Source organism: Rasamsonia emersonii (genome assembly GCF_000968595.1).
Source record: "Rasamsonia emersonii CBS 393.64 chromosome Unknown ctg1118621759965, whole genome shotgun sequence".
NCBI lineage: Eukaryota > Fungi > Ascomycota > Eurotiomycetes > Eurotiales > Trichocomaceae > Rasamsonia > Rasamsonia emersonii.
Window position 1 is genome coordinate 131,328 of NW_013563322.1, and position 13,794 is coordinate 145,121.

A 13,794-nucleotide genomic window follows, 5' to 3' on the forward strand; every position below is an offset into this window, starting at 1 on the left:
ATCAGGTAGCTTAAGTTCTCGACCCCACTGGTTGTGCGGACTTGGACCTCACTCTCCACGGCGCGACTCTTCGTAAAATACCAAGTTCTACCCATTTCTCTCTAATTTTCTCGTTGGGAGCACCAAAGAGATTTTCCAATTCGATCTTCTGTCGTCCTTCAATCGAGTCATACTTCCAGGCTTGCCCAACATGTCCAACGAGATGGAAATCGACCCTCCGGTGGCGCAAGACGGCGCAAACTCGCAAGCACATTCTGCAAGCAATATCGAGCCGCGAACTCAGACTGGAGCGGTAGCAGTCCGCAGTATCGAGGGTTGGATCGTGCTGGCGACCAACATCCACGAGGAGGCTTCAGAAGAGGACGTCACGGACCTGTTCGCCGAGTATGGGGAGATTAAGAACTTCAACTTGAATTTGGATCGTCGGACTGGATACGTTAAGGTAGATCTCCTCCTTCCAGCAGATCCTCACTTGATATCGAGATTTGGAGCGTCCAGCAAGCTGACTTTCTGATCACTACGTAGGGATACGCGCTGATCGAGTACGCGACCCTTCCCGAAGCCAGCGCCGCAATCAAAGCTCTCAACGGTGCGAAACTGCTCGACCAAACGATCCAGGTTGACTACGCCTTTGTTCGACCTCCGCCATCCGCTAAGGGCAAGGGCGGAGGACCCAAAGGCCCTCGTGGCGGCAGGGCACGAAGCAGGAGTCGCGACCGGAGCCGTAGCCCGGTGGACAACGGCAGAGCTTAAGAGAACTGGGCATGATTACGAGGCGTACCGTTTTCTTTTTTCCTTCACAAATTCCTATTTTGAGGAGCGCATGATTCCCCCGATGAGTTATATGTTGAAACAGCAGCTGTTGCGGCAAATGATGCGACAGAGTTGAAAAAATTCCACTGCGCCGACAGTGTCTCTGCGAGCGGCAGATTCTTTTCCCCAGAGGAAAATGAAAGCAACGCGCACAGAGACATTTGTCGGCTCTTCAAGTTATGTCGTCTCAGGTAGGTCTTTCGTCCTATTTTTGCTCTTGGGATCTCATGCTAATCTTGTGACAGGCCTAGTTGCCGGGATGCCGGATAAATAAAAAAAAATGGCAATTAAAATGTGTTCAATTCTCCGGTAAAAGAGATACGAATGGCCTGGGATGCGTTGGGTTCGACAGATCTAGAGAGATACCTCAGTGATATGAATGTAATACGACATGACGGCACTGATGACTCTTAAAAGTCCATATGTGTAGCTCTTTGTCTTTTTTACTCGATCGAGACTTATTAGGCTAGAATGAAGTTTGTAAAAACCTGAAACACAAGCTGTGTCATTTTAAGACGATCGCCACTGTATCAGTAGAGCTGTGTGTATCGGTCAATACAGGACACTGTTCAAGAGAGAGACGCTTTTGTCGAGGCGCGTGACCGAAGTAGGCGGGAAAAGGCCGAAGCAGAGTAAAAAGGTTAAGAATACAGCGCTAAAACCACTGACCACATGGCTGGCGGTACGACAATACGTGTGGCATACAGCGTAGTGCAAGATCTGGAACTGCCGCCGAACATTCTCCAGAGCTTCCCCGCAGCGAATGCCAGCCTTGAGTGGCCGTTCTTGGCCAGGAACGCCAGGGCCAATCCACTCTCTTCCCCGCAAGGCTCTCTGACCCATGCGGCGCTGACGACTACCTCCCAGTCTTTTTTCCCATCTCCTCTTTATTTTTCTTCTTTGTCTTCATCGATGTGTCCATCGATTCCCCTGCTGCTATGGTCCTTTCCATCGCTCCTTCTCGCAGCTTTCCGTGCTTGGTCCGTCCGTTAGCGGTGTCGCGGGGCTCGTGAGCCAATTGCGGAACGAAGGGGCGCAGGGATAATAAGCATATATAACCTGGATAAACGGTCGACTTGCAGAATGATACCTTGGCTGTTCAGGAGGGGACGGTCTGTCGTCATGTCACCTATTGCTTGCGTGGTCGTTCTTTTGAACGTTCTGTCCGTCGCAACAACCGCAAATGTGCTGGCGCAGCGGCCTGACCAGAAGGGGAATATCGTTGTGCCGCCGCAAGGGAACAATAGAGTAGAGGACTCCCCGGAAGATGATCTTGCTTCCATCAGGGCGACTCTCCATGACCTGATCTATGCCCTCGACGTGATGCAGGATGAGTACTTCGAGCATTGGCTAGGTACCTGGCCCACGAGCATCGACTGGACGGCTGCGGTCCTGGGCACACAGGTCTCTGCCGCACTGTCCTCGCTGACGTCCACCCCGCAAGATATCCTGGTCTCGTTATCTGGTGATAGTCTGGCTCGCGATGCGCTTGTGCACGAGAATCTGATCAATCGCTACTTCGACCAAGTGTCTGCTTTCTATTTCGGGGAGAACGCAATCAGCTTGCGGAATCAGGCCTTTGACGACATGCTCTGGGTCGTCCTGGGCTGGCTGGAGAGTATCAAGTTCCAGAACCTCCATTCGGACTTGCACTACTCTTCGGAGTCGGATCGGAATAGCACCGTCGATCGACCATGGCATGGAACGCAGCTTCGTGTGCCAGCTGCGCACCGAGCGCGACTGTTTTACGAGCTCGCTTCCCAGGGTTGGGACAACGTTCTCTGTGGTGGAGGGATGGTGTGGAGTCCCTACCTCACTCCGTACAAGAACGCGATCACGAATGAGCTGTTCATCTCCGCCAGCATCGGAATGTACCTGTATTTCCCTGGAGATCCCATCGATTCCCCATACCTTGCGCGAGGAAACTCGGGGGAGCGCAACGTCCACGATCCTGAGTATTTGGCTGCCGCCGTAAGGGGTTACCAATGGTTGAAGGATTCAAATATGACGGGCTTCGGGGGCCTCTATGCAGATGGCTTTCATATCCGAGGGTGGAAAAGCGCTCGGGACCCGGGAACACGCAAGTGCGACGTCTTGAACACGATGGTTTATACTTATAACCAAGGGGTTATTCTCAGCGGGCTGAGAGGTCTCTGGCTGGCCACGGCGGACCGGGACTACTTGCAAGATGGTCATGAGCTGATTGAGAAGGTGATCTGGGCCACAGGATGGCCGGATACCAGCAGCACCAGCTGGGCCGGCTTGGGCCGCGGAGGGGTGCTCGAGGAGATCTGTGACTCCTCTGGAGACTGTTCTCAAAACAGCCATACCTTCAAGGGCATCTTCTTCCACCATCTGGCCGAATTCTGCCGCCCTCTGAGACCGGAGGAAGAACAACTCCTGGTCGAGTTTTCCGATCCGGAGGATCCCAATGCCGAGCGCAGCCGGTCAGTCTTTGAATGGCACCAGGCCAGATGCCGGTCGTATCGAGCGTGGATCGAGCATAATGCCCAGGCGGCTCTCGTAACAAGAAATGACCAAGGGAAATTTGGCATGTGGTGGGGCAGACCCTATCCTGACATCTATCCCAACATCACAGAGATGGCTTCTCCTCTACCGGCGGGGGCCGTAGATTACCGGAATTACGGAGCAATGGCGGAGGAGACGGAGCACCTCGCTGGGCTGATGCGGGTGCAGTCCGATAAGTCTCCCGTCATGGAAAGTACCGAAATTGACCAGCGCAAACTGGGCATATTTGCCACGGAAACCAATTCACACCACCACGACAAGCAGCATCCCGAGAGAGCCAGAAATCCACCGGAAGTCAATGACCGGGGGCGGGGCCGCACCGTTGAGACGCAGTCGGGAGGTCTGGCGGTAGTGAGGGCATTATATCAATGGAAAATCTCGCCGTCGCTGCATTGACCTGCAAAGAACATTCCTTCGCCTGATTTTCTGGCTCTGGTACTGGTACTTTGATGATGGTCCTTGGGCGTATGTATAGCAGTGCACTAGTTCATTCGCATTCCTATGGCGGTTCCTTTGCTTCGTGTATATAAATTAAAAATATCCTTAGTGTCCGGGAACGGATACCTATGCTCATCTTTACGATGGAATATTGATATGATACGACTGATCGTGATATGGCAGTATTGAATCCAGTCAACTGTAGAGATATAGGAGCGTTATTCGATTTACAGTATGACGTTGTAACCCAGTCGGAAGTCCAGAGTCAAGACAAGGGGAATTGTCATTCTTAAGCTATACCTGACATGACGGCGTTGGAGTGATGTCGTCTAATATACAAAGCAAAACGCGAGGTTGTCAAAAAGATTTGAGTGGAGGTATTTCTGTTTGTCCAACCGGGTTGGTGGATCGCCTTCGCAAGCAAAGAAAAATCTAGTTCTTCTCTCCGCCTTGTTCGCGGGTGAGCTGGTCACTGTTCATATGTCAATGGCGTCAGCAAACATATGTTGTTCCTTCATCGTAGGGACGACGTTCTGCAGACGAATGTGTGACTGACATGTGCTTGTCGAGCTCGTCGAGGTGACGACGCTGCTCCTGCAGCTTGGCCTTGAGGGCACGGAGCCTGGAGGGGTGTGATTGTTAGCTTCCAGTCCTCTGGACATCTGGCAGATTCAATGGCGTTGCTTACTTCTCGAGCTCCTTCTCCTTCACGTAGAGGTTCTCTTGAGCGGCCTCGCGGCGGGTGAACTGGTCTCTGATTCAATGACAATGTCATGTTAGCAGCCGTCCTGCATCCATCTACCGGACGAATAAACCTCGTGGCACGTACTCGGTGTGGTAGCCGTGCATTTTAGGTGCACCAGTGTCGCCTTCGCCCATTCTGGCAGCAGCAACAGAGAATGATCGTGTCGCGACGACCTGGTTGGCACGGAGGAGGGGACGAGCAACCGCCTGGCGGAACATTGTGATGACGAGGGGGAAAGAAGACGAAATCGAAGGATGAGTTTCAGCAGATCAGAGAGAAGATGGCTGTGATAGGGTGTGTGAGGTGTCGATCTACCTAGCCGCGGAGGCAGTGACGTTAGCCAGCCAGCTGCGGAAGCAGGCCCATCATGTGATCCATGTGATGTTGGTGAGTCATGCAACGGGCATGTATGCACTGTTTGCTTGCCAACGGCTGCTTATGTAAGCAGGCCGTGGCTTGCGTGCTTGGTGAAGGGGCCTCGCGCCATGCAGGCAGTTGCTGCTGACGAGTCACGACTACACAGTACGCAGTACGAGTGCTGGATCTCGCTGAGGATTTGGTCCTTCCAGATCTACGAAGTAGCAGTACATTTATAGCATAATCAAACGCGACTACGGAGCATACGGAGTAGGTAGTCGCAGGTCATGTGGTTGCTCTTATCTCCGCCCCGAGGACTCTTCTCCGGACCTCTCTTGTATGGTAGACGTGGACCATGCGCTCTGCACATCGTCAAGTCGATAGATCTCGATAAGGCCGCTGGGCCACTTATGATCTGAGCCTGTTGCAGCGGGCGCGTAGAGAGCGTACCACGGTACGCTGAATGAGCAGAGCCTCCCTGTGCAAGGCCTGCGAGATATGTCCGGGCGGCCAGTGGTGACCGGCTTGCCGCCAGTGGGAGCAGAGGGAGCAACTAGCAGCATGGGAGAGGGTCGGGGGCATGGGCGAGAGAGGGGTCATTGGCCGGCCCACCGAACCACACCGAAGTGAGGCTGCCTCCTGGCTGTGAGAGCGCAGAGGGGATAGGCACGAGGCCGCGATCCGGCCGGGCGTTATTCTCGCCAGGCGCGACACAGGCGAGCAGCAGCAGCAGGAGAGGGCAAAGAAAAACAATCAACGGCGCGAACCCGTTTGCCTCGAGTCGGAGCCTGCGACGCAGATATACAGGCGTGTCCTCTTTCATCATCCCACCGCCTGCGCGCGCCCGCCAGTCAGAGGCCCGTCTGGCACTCTCCACCCGCCTAGGCCAAGATCCGCTTTTTCCCTTTTCCCAATTCCCACACCACCGCCAGACCCCATCCCCATCCCATCCCATCCCAAACTTCACTTCTGCCAAACACGTCCATACTCCCTCCTCGAGTCTTTCCTTCCCCGTTCCCTTCTTCCTGAATCCCTGCTTGTCCATTCGCCGTCCCTGACTCTCCGCGTCTGCAGTCTTCTCGACCACCAGGCTTTCTTTCTTGTATTGTTTATCTCGTACGCGTTGTCCTCTCAGGTGAGCCGCCATCCCCCTCTTTCTTCGTTTCCTGCAACCCCCCCCTCCCCCGACCGCCTCGTCTGGGTCGACGTCTGCACGGTCTCGATGATATCCTCGTGGATCGCATCATCTGGGTCTTGCTGTCGCTGCTGTCTTTGGGGACTCATGCAGCGTCTGGGACACGGTTCTTCACCGATCTTGCCCTCAGGCGATGCGTGGAACGGGCCGGTGTGACGTAGGACGTCAACATGGCTGCGAGCGGCCACAGCACTCTCTCGTCATGTCGTGTCTAGCCATCATCCGCATGAGATCACACTGGTTGTGCCGGAGGATCTTCTGGACAGCTCCATGTCGTGATCCTCGTGCTGTTGGACCCTGTCACACCGACTCTTCGTTCCGCGTCGTGCCCGCGTCGGGCCATCATTTCTACTGAATATCACTGTGCTGACGCCTCATTGACAGCTACATCCTTCACAATGGGTCAGAGTCACGAAGATGCTGTCTACCTCGCCAAGCTCGCCGAGCAGGCTGAGCGCTACGAAGGTCCGTATCCGTAAATCTCCCGTGAAATGCGCCTGGGACGCAGGATTGACTGGGTGCAGAAATGGTGGAGAACATGAAGGTGGTTGCCTCTTCAGACCAAGAGCTCTCCGTCGAAGAGCGGAATCTCCTGTCGGTGGCCTACAAGAACGTCATCGGTGCTCGTCGGGCGTCTTGGCGAATCGTCACCTCCATCGAGCAGAAGGAGGAGTCCAAGGGCAACGACGCCCAGGTTGCTCTGATCAAGGAATACCGCCAGAAGATCGAGACTGAGCTGGCCAAGATCTGCGATGACATCCTCGAGGTTCTGGACAAGCACCTGATCCCGTCTGCCCAGAGCGGCGAGTCCAAGGTTTTCTACCACAAGATGTGAGTCTTGTTTGTGCTTCATATATGTCCTGATCTCGTACTCAACACGTTCCGAATACAGGAAGGGAGACTACCACCGTTACCTTGCTGAGTTCGCTGTTGGCGAGCGCCGCAAGGTCTCCGCCGACGCCTCTCTCGAGGCCTACAAGGCTGCCACCGAGGTCGCACAGACTGACCTTGCCCCCACCCACCCGATCCGTCTGGGTCTGGCCCTGAACTTCTCCGTCTTCTACTACGAGATCCTCAACTCTCCTGACCAGGCTTGCCACCTGGCCAAGCAGGCTTTCGATGATGCCATTGCAGGTGTGTAATTCAAGGACACTTGGTGTCTGCATGGAAGCTAATGAATCTGCAGAGCTCGACACCCTGAGCGAGGAGAGCTACAAGGACTCGACTCTGATCATGCAGCTCCTCAGGGACAACCTGGTGAGTTTTGCCGTCATTTATCCATTGTTTTGGATCGTGCTAATTCATTGTAGACCCTCTGGACCTCGTCCGAGGCTGAGACTGCTCCGGAGCCTAGCGCTGCGGCGTCCGCCGAGAAGAAGGAGGAGGCCCCCGCTGGCGAGGGTGACAAGCCTGCGGAGTAAATTTAAAAAAACAAAGATCATGTGGACTCGCATCCTGGCATAGTTTGAGTGTGGATATTAGAGGGCAGAATGCAGTTCGGCGCACGGGCCTAGAGCGAGGGGAAGCAATTTTAAAAAAAAATACAAAAAAACTGAAACAACAAATAAAGAAAGAAAAAAAAGAAGAAAGAAATATTGGACGAAGAAGGAAAGCCAAGAGGCGAATGGGCACCATTGCTTTTTTCGGGCATTGTGTGTGGGAGCGGAGCCAAAGCTATAAAAAGGACGAAACGAATTGGGTTTCGCGGGTTCGAGATCTCCTTTTTTTTTCATTTCTCAAGCTCTGGTTCATTCATTCAATTCTGCTTTGCTGCTTTAAAAGAGACCGTAATGCATGCAATGCAGATGCAGAATGATTGATTGTATGGTCTAGAGCGGGGTTGCTCTGTTGTCCTGTCCTGTCCTGTCCTGTCCTCTTATCTGGCCTGGTCCGTCCTAGATATTTCTTTTCTTCTTTTTTTTTCTTTTCTTCTTACTACTATCATACACTACTACTACTACTACTACTACTACTACTACTACTACAACATTTTACACCCAGTTATTACCCCCCCCCCCCCCCAACCAAAGAATTCCCCGTTTTTGTTTCTTTTTTTGTCGTCTTTTGTTTTTATTTTTTTATTTTAATCAATCTTGTCCGTTAGCAATAGTCTCTTGCATCTGCGGCAGTCCTGCTTTGTAACTCTCTCATGCAGATGAGATGAAACTAGAACTAAACCAAGAAGACGACGACAGCATAAGACAAAGAAAACAACCCAAGTCGAATCAATCCCCAATATATCGGATATACAATCGTTATACTATAGAAAATAGATAGAATTCGTCTGTCTTATGTCCTTTACCTATCTATCTGATAAATCGGGCTTGTGTTTGGCTGACTTGAACTTATTTACCTGTCGACCTCGGACTCTTCCTCGATATTGATATTGATGAAAGAGAGGTTTAGTTGATCTTAATAATTCTGGATCTTTTTAGAATAGAAACAGAAATAAAAATAGTAAATAAATATATAAATAGAATAATATAGATAAAAATAAACTTAACTTACCAAGCAAGCAAGCCACAGCCACATTTATCACATTTTTTTTCCCTGTTTCGGTATATGTGGCGCCGTCATCGTCATCATCATCCATAGTTTGCTGCTGCTGCTGCTGCTTGTCGTCGTCCAGTACAGTCAGTTAATTAGTTCGATGAAGCCTTTAAATACAGAACAAGGTTCAGCTTGCCACTAGATTTAGGACTTAGGTATGCTACATCGGTAGATAGATAGGTAGATATCTGTCCGGAGCGGTGCATAGATAGATAGATAGGTAGGTAGGTAGGTAGGTAAGAAATAATAGATATGTTAGGGTAGGTAATTTTTTTTCTGTTGAAGAACAACTTTATTCAATTTCAGGTACAATTCGTACGAAGGAGAGAGTATTTATGTTGGTTTGGTAGGTATCATCAGGTCAGAACAGATATCTTATGCTTACTTGTGCTAATGCTATATATATTATTATTGCTGTGTGCTCTGGCCGAGTGAAAGTTGCTTATGATATGATATGGTATGTGTATACACCTATTTAACTGTCTTAATAGGAGCAATATTAATTAATTATAATTATGCATTCCTTAGCTAAGAGGAAGATAAATTATAAAGGGTATCCTTCTTCGCTTACTTACTGTCCCAGACGGATGGATGGCTCTTTTCAAAGTGTGTTTGCTGTATGTGTATGTACTGTACACTTGCTCTTTTTTTTTTTTTCTAGTCTTTATCTATACGAAGCATCTCGAGACGAGTTCATCAAGCAAGCACCTAATGAAGCCATGTGCCTTGTGCCTAGGTAGATAGTGTTGATTGATAGGTAGTAGCATGGTATATGTAGACGAATAGAAGGCAAATTGCGAATCGAGTCAATCAATCGACATGGATGGATGGATAGTAGCATCTCTCACCCTCTCTCTTTTATTTTTCTTTTACCATCGTAATAATGATACTGGACTAGGTATACTATATATTATACCATTACCTATCTAGGTAATTAATATCTACCATCGTAGCCTATTATCTTATCCTAAAAATTAAAATGATGAACTACGTATCTATCGAGTAGTTAGTAAGTCGTTAGGACTCAAGACGGAAACGAAGCGAAGGAAGTAGCTCGATTCCTTCCATCTCACGTCTGAAGGCTTGTCTGCTTATGCAGGTAATCTGTATCTACCTAGGTGTTTACCTAGGTATAGGGTGTATAGGGTATAAGATTGCAGGATACGCGATAGATATACACCTATGTATGTATGTACATGTACGGCCAGAATTCTGCAGACGGTGACTAGGCACTTACCTACGTATCTATTCGAAGGTATGCATACATACTAGTCCTCAAGGTGGTCGAAAAAGAAACGCCTGATCAACTGATTGATTTTGAACATTTCCATTCTGATGCTAAACAAGAATCGCTATGCTATGCAAGTTGTGCCACTGTCATCAATCAACGCCTGCCAGAGCTCCTGCATAAAAAAATTGTGTACAAGAGGTTGGGAGTCTGACGTGATCGACGCCCAACAAATGCAATAGCAACAAAAGTCAACGCTCCCCGGGGTATGAAACATGACCAGACGATCCACAGACACCAGAAAGAAAGAAAATTGAAGAGGAAAACGGATGATCGATAACCAAACCACATGTACGAATTAGGTACGCACCGGTTAAATGCATCTTGCACCCCTGCCGATAGGCGCGAGAACAAACCCCCTTTACTCTTTTTGGGCCACCCCGCTCGTTGTCCCCGCCCAACGCCCAAATGTGATCGATCGCGCATCACAAAGCAAAGCACGCAAGCAAGCAAGCAAGCAAGCAGACATACGCAACGCTCAGTCCGGTCAATAATGTGGAAATGGCAGGCAGTCAAGGCGAAAAAAGAACCAGGCTCCCAATCAATAACCATCCGGAATAAGAATGAAAATTGCCAGTTGGACGGATAACACGAGCCACCACAGTCCTAAGCCCCAAAGCTGACACACGGCAAGCATTGACTGGCAGAGAACCCCTGGAAGGCGTTCCGGGATCGTCGTGCCAGGCGCCCTCGACATCCAAAAACCAGATACCATTTCACCGTGGGATAATACAACGATTCCGGTGGCGCAAGCTTCCCTTTTCCCCGTATGCATATCAATAAATTCTCAAATTATTTGTGCGCCACAGCTTAGACCGTCCGTGTGATGGGTTGTGATATCTGGTGCTCATCCGACCAGCGCGACAACAGGCTTGACGAATTGTGCTCTGCAGGAGAGGCGCTGACGATGGCCGATGCCGTCCATCCAGCAGGCATATGCAAGTCGACGAGAACAACTCGATGACAGGGCGAAGCAAAAGTCCACCCGAAACACGGCCGTAATTCATGCCCCGTATCGTGATAATCGTACCTTCCATTAATGCCTGGGACAAGGATATGACGTTTTCACCGAGACGTAGGGGGGGAAAAAAAAAGATAAAAGAACAAAAAGAGTAAGCTGAAAATGATCCTTGGCGAGCGAATCTCGATCAGCCAAGAGCTCGACTGATGGTGCAACGGAATTATAGCGGTAGAATATCGACGATTCGCTGGTACGATAGGCGGACAGAACCGTCAAGGAGACACGGCGGTATCGACTGAGCTTTCCTTCCTCTCATTGTCCATTGTCGTGACAATGACCTTCGACCCCTTTGACGCCACAAGCTCCCCATCCCCTGATGCCCATGTCGAGTCATCTACTTCCGGTTCTTCTTCTTCCTCCCGCTCGACAGTTCGCTCTTGGACATGGTCTGCGTCAGGCTGCCAATGTAGTCTTGTAGAAACTTGTTTTCACTCTCGAGCTTGTCATGGTCATTCTTGACCTCTTCGATGCGTTCTGCCAGCGCCTGAAGAGACGACTGGAGGTTTCTTGCTTGCCTAGAAACACGTCTCTGTTAGAATCCATCACCGATTGACAGCAAGAACCAGACAGCAGGACTCACTCTTGCAACGTCTGCCGCGCTTCCTTCCCCAAGCGCTCCACATCCGCAGAATCACGGCGAGGGCTCATGGCACGAGCATCATCCGGAGGGAATTCCTCCTCCTCAATCTCAATCTCCGGGTGGTTCCGTGGCACGAGGATCGAGGCGCTGGGCTTCTGGCTAGGCATGCGTGGGCGGCCCGTCCTGGACCTTCCCCGCTCGGGCTCGCCGTCGGAGATGGACGAGGACGACGACGACAAGGACGAAGTGTGTGTGCGGTTGTTGTCGCTCGGTTCTGGCATCGCAGGCACGGGATCCGCGCCTTGCACGGCACCAGAATCAGCAGACATGACGATTCACTAGCCGCTGTTGTCTACACAAGGAACGCTCCACGCCCGGAGTCTTCCAAGGGATCTCCAATCTGTTATAGGAGAGAGAGTGATCGGATTTTTGTGCGCAAGAGAAAAGCAACAGTGGCACGTGGATAGGAAGACACGAGGCCCTGCTGCACGAGACGAATGAAGGACGAGGGACTGTGACGCAACGTGTGGCTGCTAACAAAGAGGAGCCACGAGGATGGCACGGGTGCGAACGAACGACGACGGGATGCTGGGACGAGATGAACTCAATCCGGTCGAATGCAGACCAGACGGCAGGACAGAGGACGAGAGGAAGAGGAACAGCGCTCAGCTGCCAGCGGGAGTAAATTTTTGGGAGCGACAGGGCAGAATAGGATATATGCCGGATGCCAGGCGCGCTAGAGGCGGCGCGGCGAGTGGAGGGCGAAGTGGTTCCTGTGGGCTCTCCGGGCGGGCTGCTTGGGCGGCCGTGCGTAGTCGGGCAGTTGGGCTTGGCCAGGGTGGCAGCCGGGATTAGCCCGTTCCAGCGCCCTGCGAGGGGCGCCCGCTAGCACGGCTGCTATTCTGTTTCTGGGTGAAGATCCTCATTAACACCGTTCTCTTGCTCGTCATTACCGCGTCCGCCCTACCGAGTACGGGGAGCATACAATGCCTTTCCGCCAGTTTGCCAGCACCGCGTGCCCAAGTGCTCGAGTCATTCAGAGGTCCCGACAATCTGGCCGTGGCCAATTGGTCCGTCGTCTCACGAGGTCCCAACCTGTCGGTGGCAGGCCGGTCGAGGGGCCTCGATACGTATTTCTCCTTCGTCCGGGCCCGCGATATCCTCCGTATCCGCCGTATAGCGACTCGATCGCCGTCGATGCGATGCTGTAACCCCTGGCGGACTAATGGCACCTGCAACGTCGCCATTTTACTGCCTGCAAAGGAATCCGGACGTTTTCGAGAAGGACGCACGCTTCCCGATCAAGGCAGCGGAGGAAAGCGCCTAACCTCGTAGTCTGATGGTGGGAAGGGGGGGGGGGTTGGCTCACCGTCCCTATCACACAGCTTTGCTCTCCTCCGGATGATAGATAGTCTGCGATTAGTTGTCCGGTGGGGGTTGGTGAGCGCGTGCAGCGGTGCACTAGTTGATCGTCGTAGGCTGTCGGCTAAGGCTATAGGCCATAGGGAGTACGGAGTATGGCCTGTGGGAAGGCCCCCTGGCGCCCAAAGGGCCCTACTGGTTCATCACCAACTAGCACAACCCACCCACCCAGCGACAGTCATTATTATTAGCTGGATTGGCAGCGGGCAGAGTGCCTAGGTTAGTTAGGTGGTTACAGATCATTACATACCCGTACTGAAGATGGCAGACTACGGAGTAGTTATCGCACTATTAACCCATCGTCGCCATCAGATAGGATGGCATTATGACGGCACCTAAGGACCTCGAAATCGATCACAGGAACCCGTGGTGATTGTACGGAGTAGCATTCACCTCTCCGAAATTCGGACAGCGTCCCTACAAAGTCGATTTCCTCGTACGGCAATCGGGTTGGATAAAGAAATGTCTACATGCAGCGCATTCCACGTCACCAATGACGGCAATTGGACAGATCCTGAGACAAGTGATGATCATCAAATGGAAAAACAGGCATCGAGACCACCCAGAAACGGGGAGGAGAGTCGAGACTGCAACAGAACAGAGGCCGTTTTGCTCCTGGGCTGTTTTACGGACTTGGTTCACGCACCGCATGGCTGTACAACTGGTCCGTCTGGCGACTAAGGCACAATCCGCTGGCACCGGCCCTGTGGTTCTTGGTTGCTACTATCGATTAGCGAGCAGACAAGCACTCCCCAATCGGCAGGAATGATGCTGCAATGGGTAAAAATAATCCTGATCATCGTCTGTTCAGATCGATCCCAAATTCTTGGTCGTTCAAAGCAATACTCCCTGCTAC

General features: G+C 51.6%; 5 protein-coding genes across 5 annotated transcripts; 3 read left to right on the plus strand and 2 right to left on the minus strand.

The window, feature by feature from the left end:
• Window positions 1-190: 190 nt before the first annotated feature.
• T310_0852 (Uncharacterized protein) lies at window positions 191-753 on the plus strand (the record flags this gene model as incomplete). The annotated part of the gene is made up of 2 exons (XM_013476305.1): window positions 191-442; window positions 526-753. 2 exons carry the CDS (start codon window positions 191-193, stop codon window positions 751-753), a joined length of 480 nt encoding a protein of 159 aa, XP_013331759.1.
• Window positions 754-1,935: 1,182 nt separating this feature from the next.
• T310_0853 (Glycosyl hydrolase) lies at window positions 1,936-3,738 on the plus strand (the record flags this gene model as incomplete). The annotated part of the gene is made up of 1 exon (XM_013476306.1): window positions 1,936-3,738. The coding sequence occupies one exon, from the start codon at window positions 1,936-1,938 to the stop codon at window positions 3,736-3,738; it is 1,803 nt and encodes a 600-aa protein (XP_013331760.1).
• Window positions 3,739-4,212: 474 nt separating this feature from the next.
• On the minus strand, window positions 4,213-4,743 carry T310_0854 (ATPase inhibitor, mitochondrial; the record flags this gene model as incomplete). Its single annotated transcript, XM_013476307.1, has 4 exons — window positions 4,213-4,245; window positions 4,282-4,402; window positions 4,469-4,534; window positions 4,610-4,743. The coding sequence occupies 4 exons, from the start codon at window positions 4,741-4,743 to the stop codon at window positions 4,213-4,215; spliced, it is 354 nt and encodes a 117-aa protein (XP_013331761.1).
• Window positions 4,744-6,475: 1,732 nt separating this feature from the next.
• T310_0855 (DNA damage checkpoint protein rad24) lies at window positions 6,476-7,498 on the plus strand (the record flags this gene model as incomplete). The annotated part of the gene is made up of 5 exons (XM_013476308.1): window positions 6,476-6,542; window positions 6,602-6,908; window positions 6,970-7,211; window positions 7,264-7,334; window positions 7,388-7,498. 5 exons carry the CDS (start codon window positions 6,476-6,478, stop codon window positions 7,496-7,498), a joined length of 798 nt encoding a protein of 265 aa, XP_013331762.1.
• A 3,772-nt stretch (window positions 7,499-11,270) lies between these two features.
• On the minus strand, window positions 11,271-11,845 carry T310_0856 (BZIP transcription factor; the record flags this gene model as incomplete). Its single annotated transcript, XM_013476309.1, has 2 exons — window positions 11,271-11,451; window positions 11,517-11,845. 2 exons carry the CDS (start codon window positions 11,843-11,845, stop codon window positions 11,271-11,273), a joined length of 510 nt encoding a protein of 169 aa, XP_013331763.1.
• Between the last annotated feature and the right edge of the window lie 1,949 nt (window positions 11,846-13,794).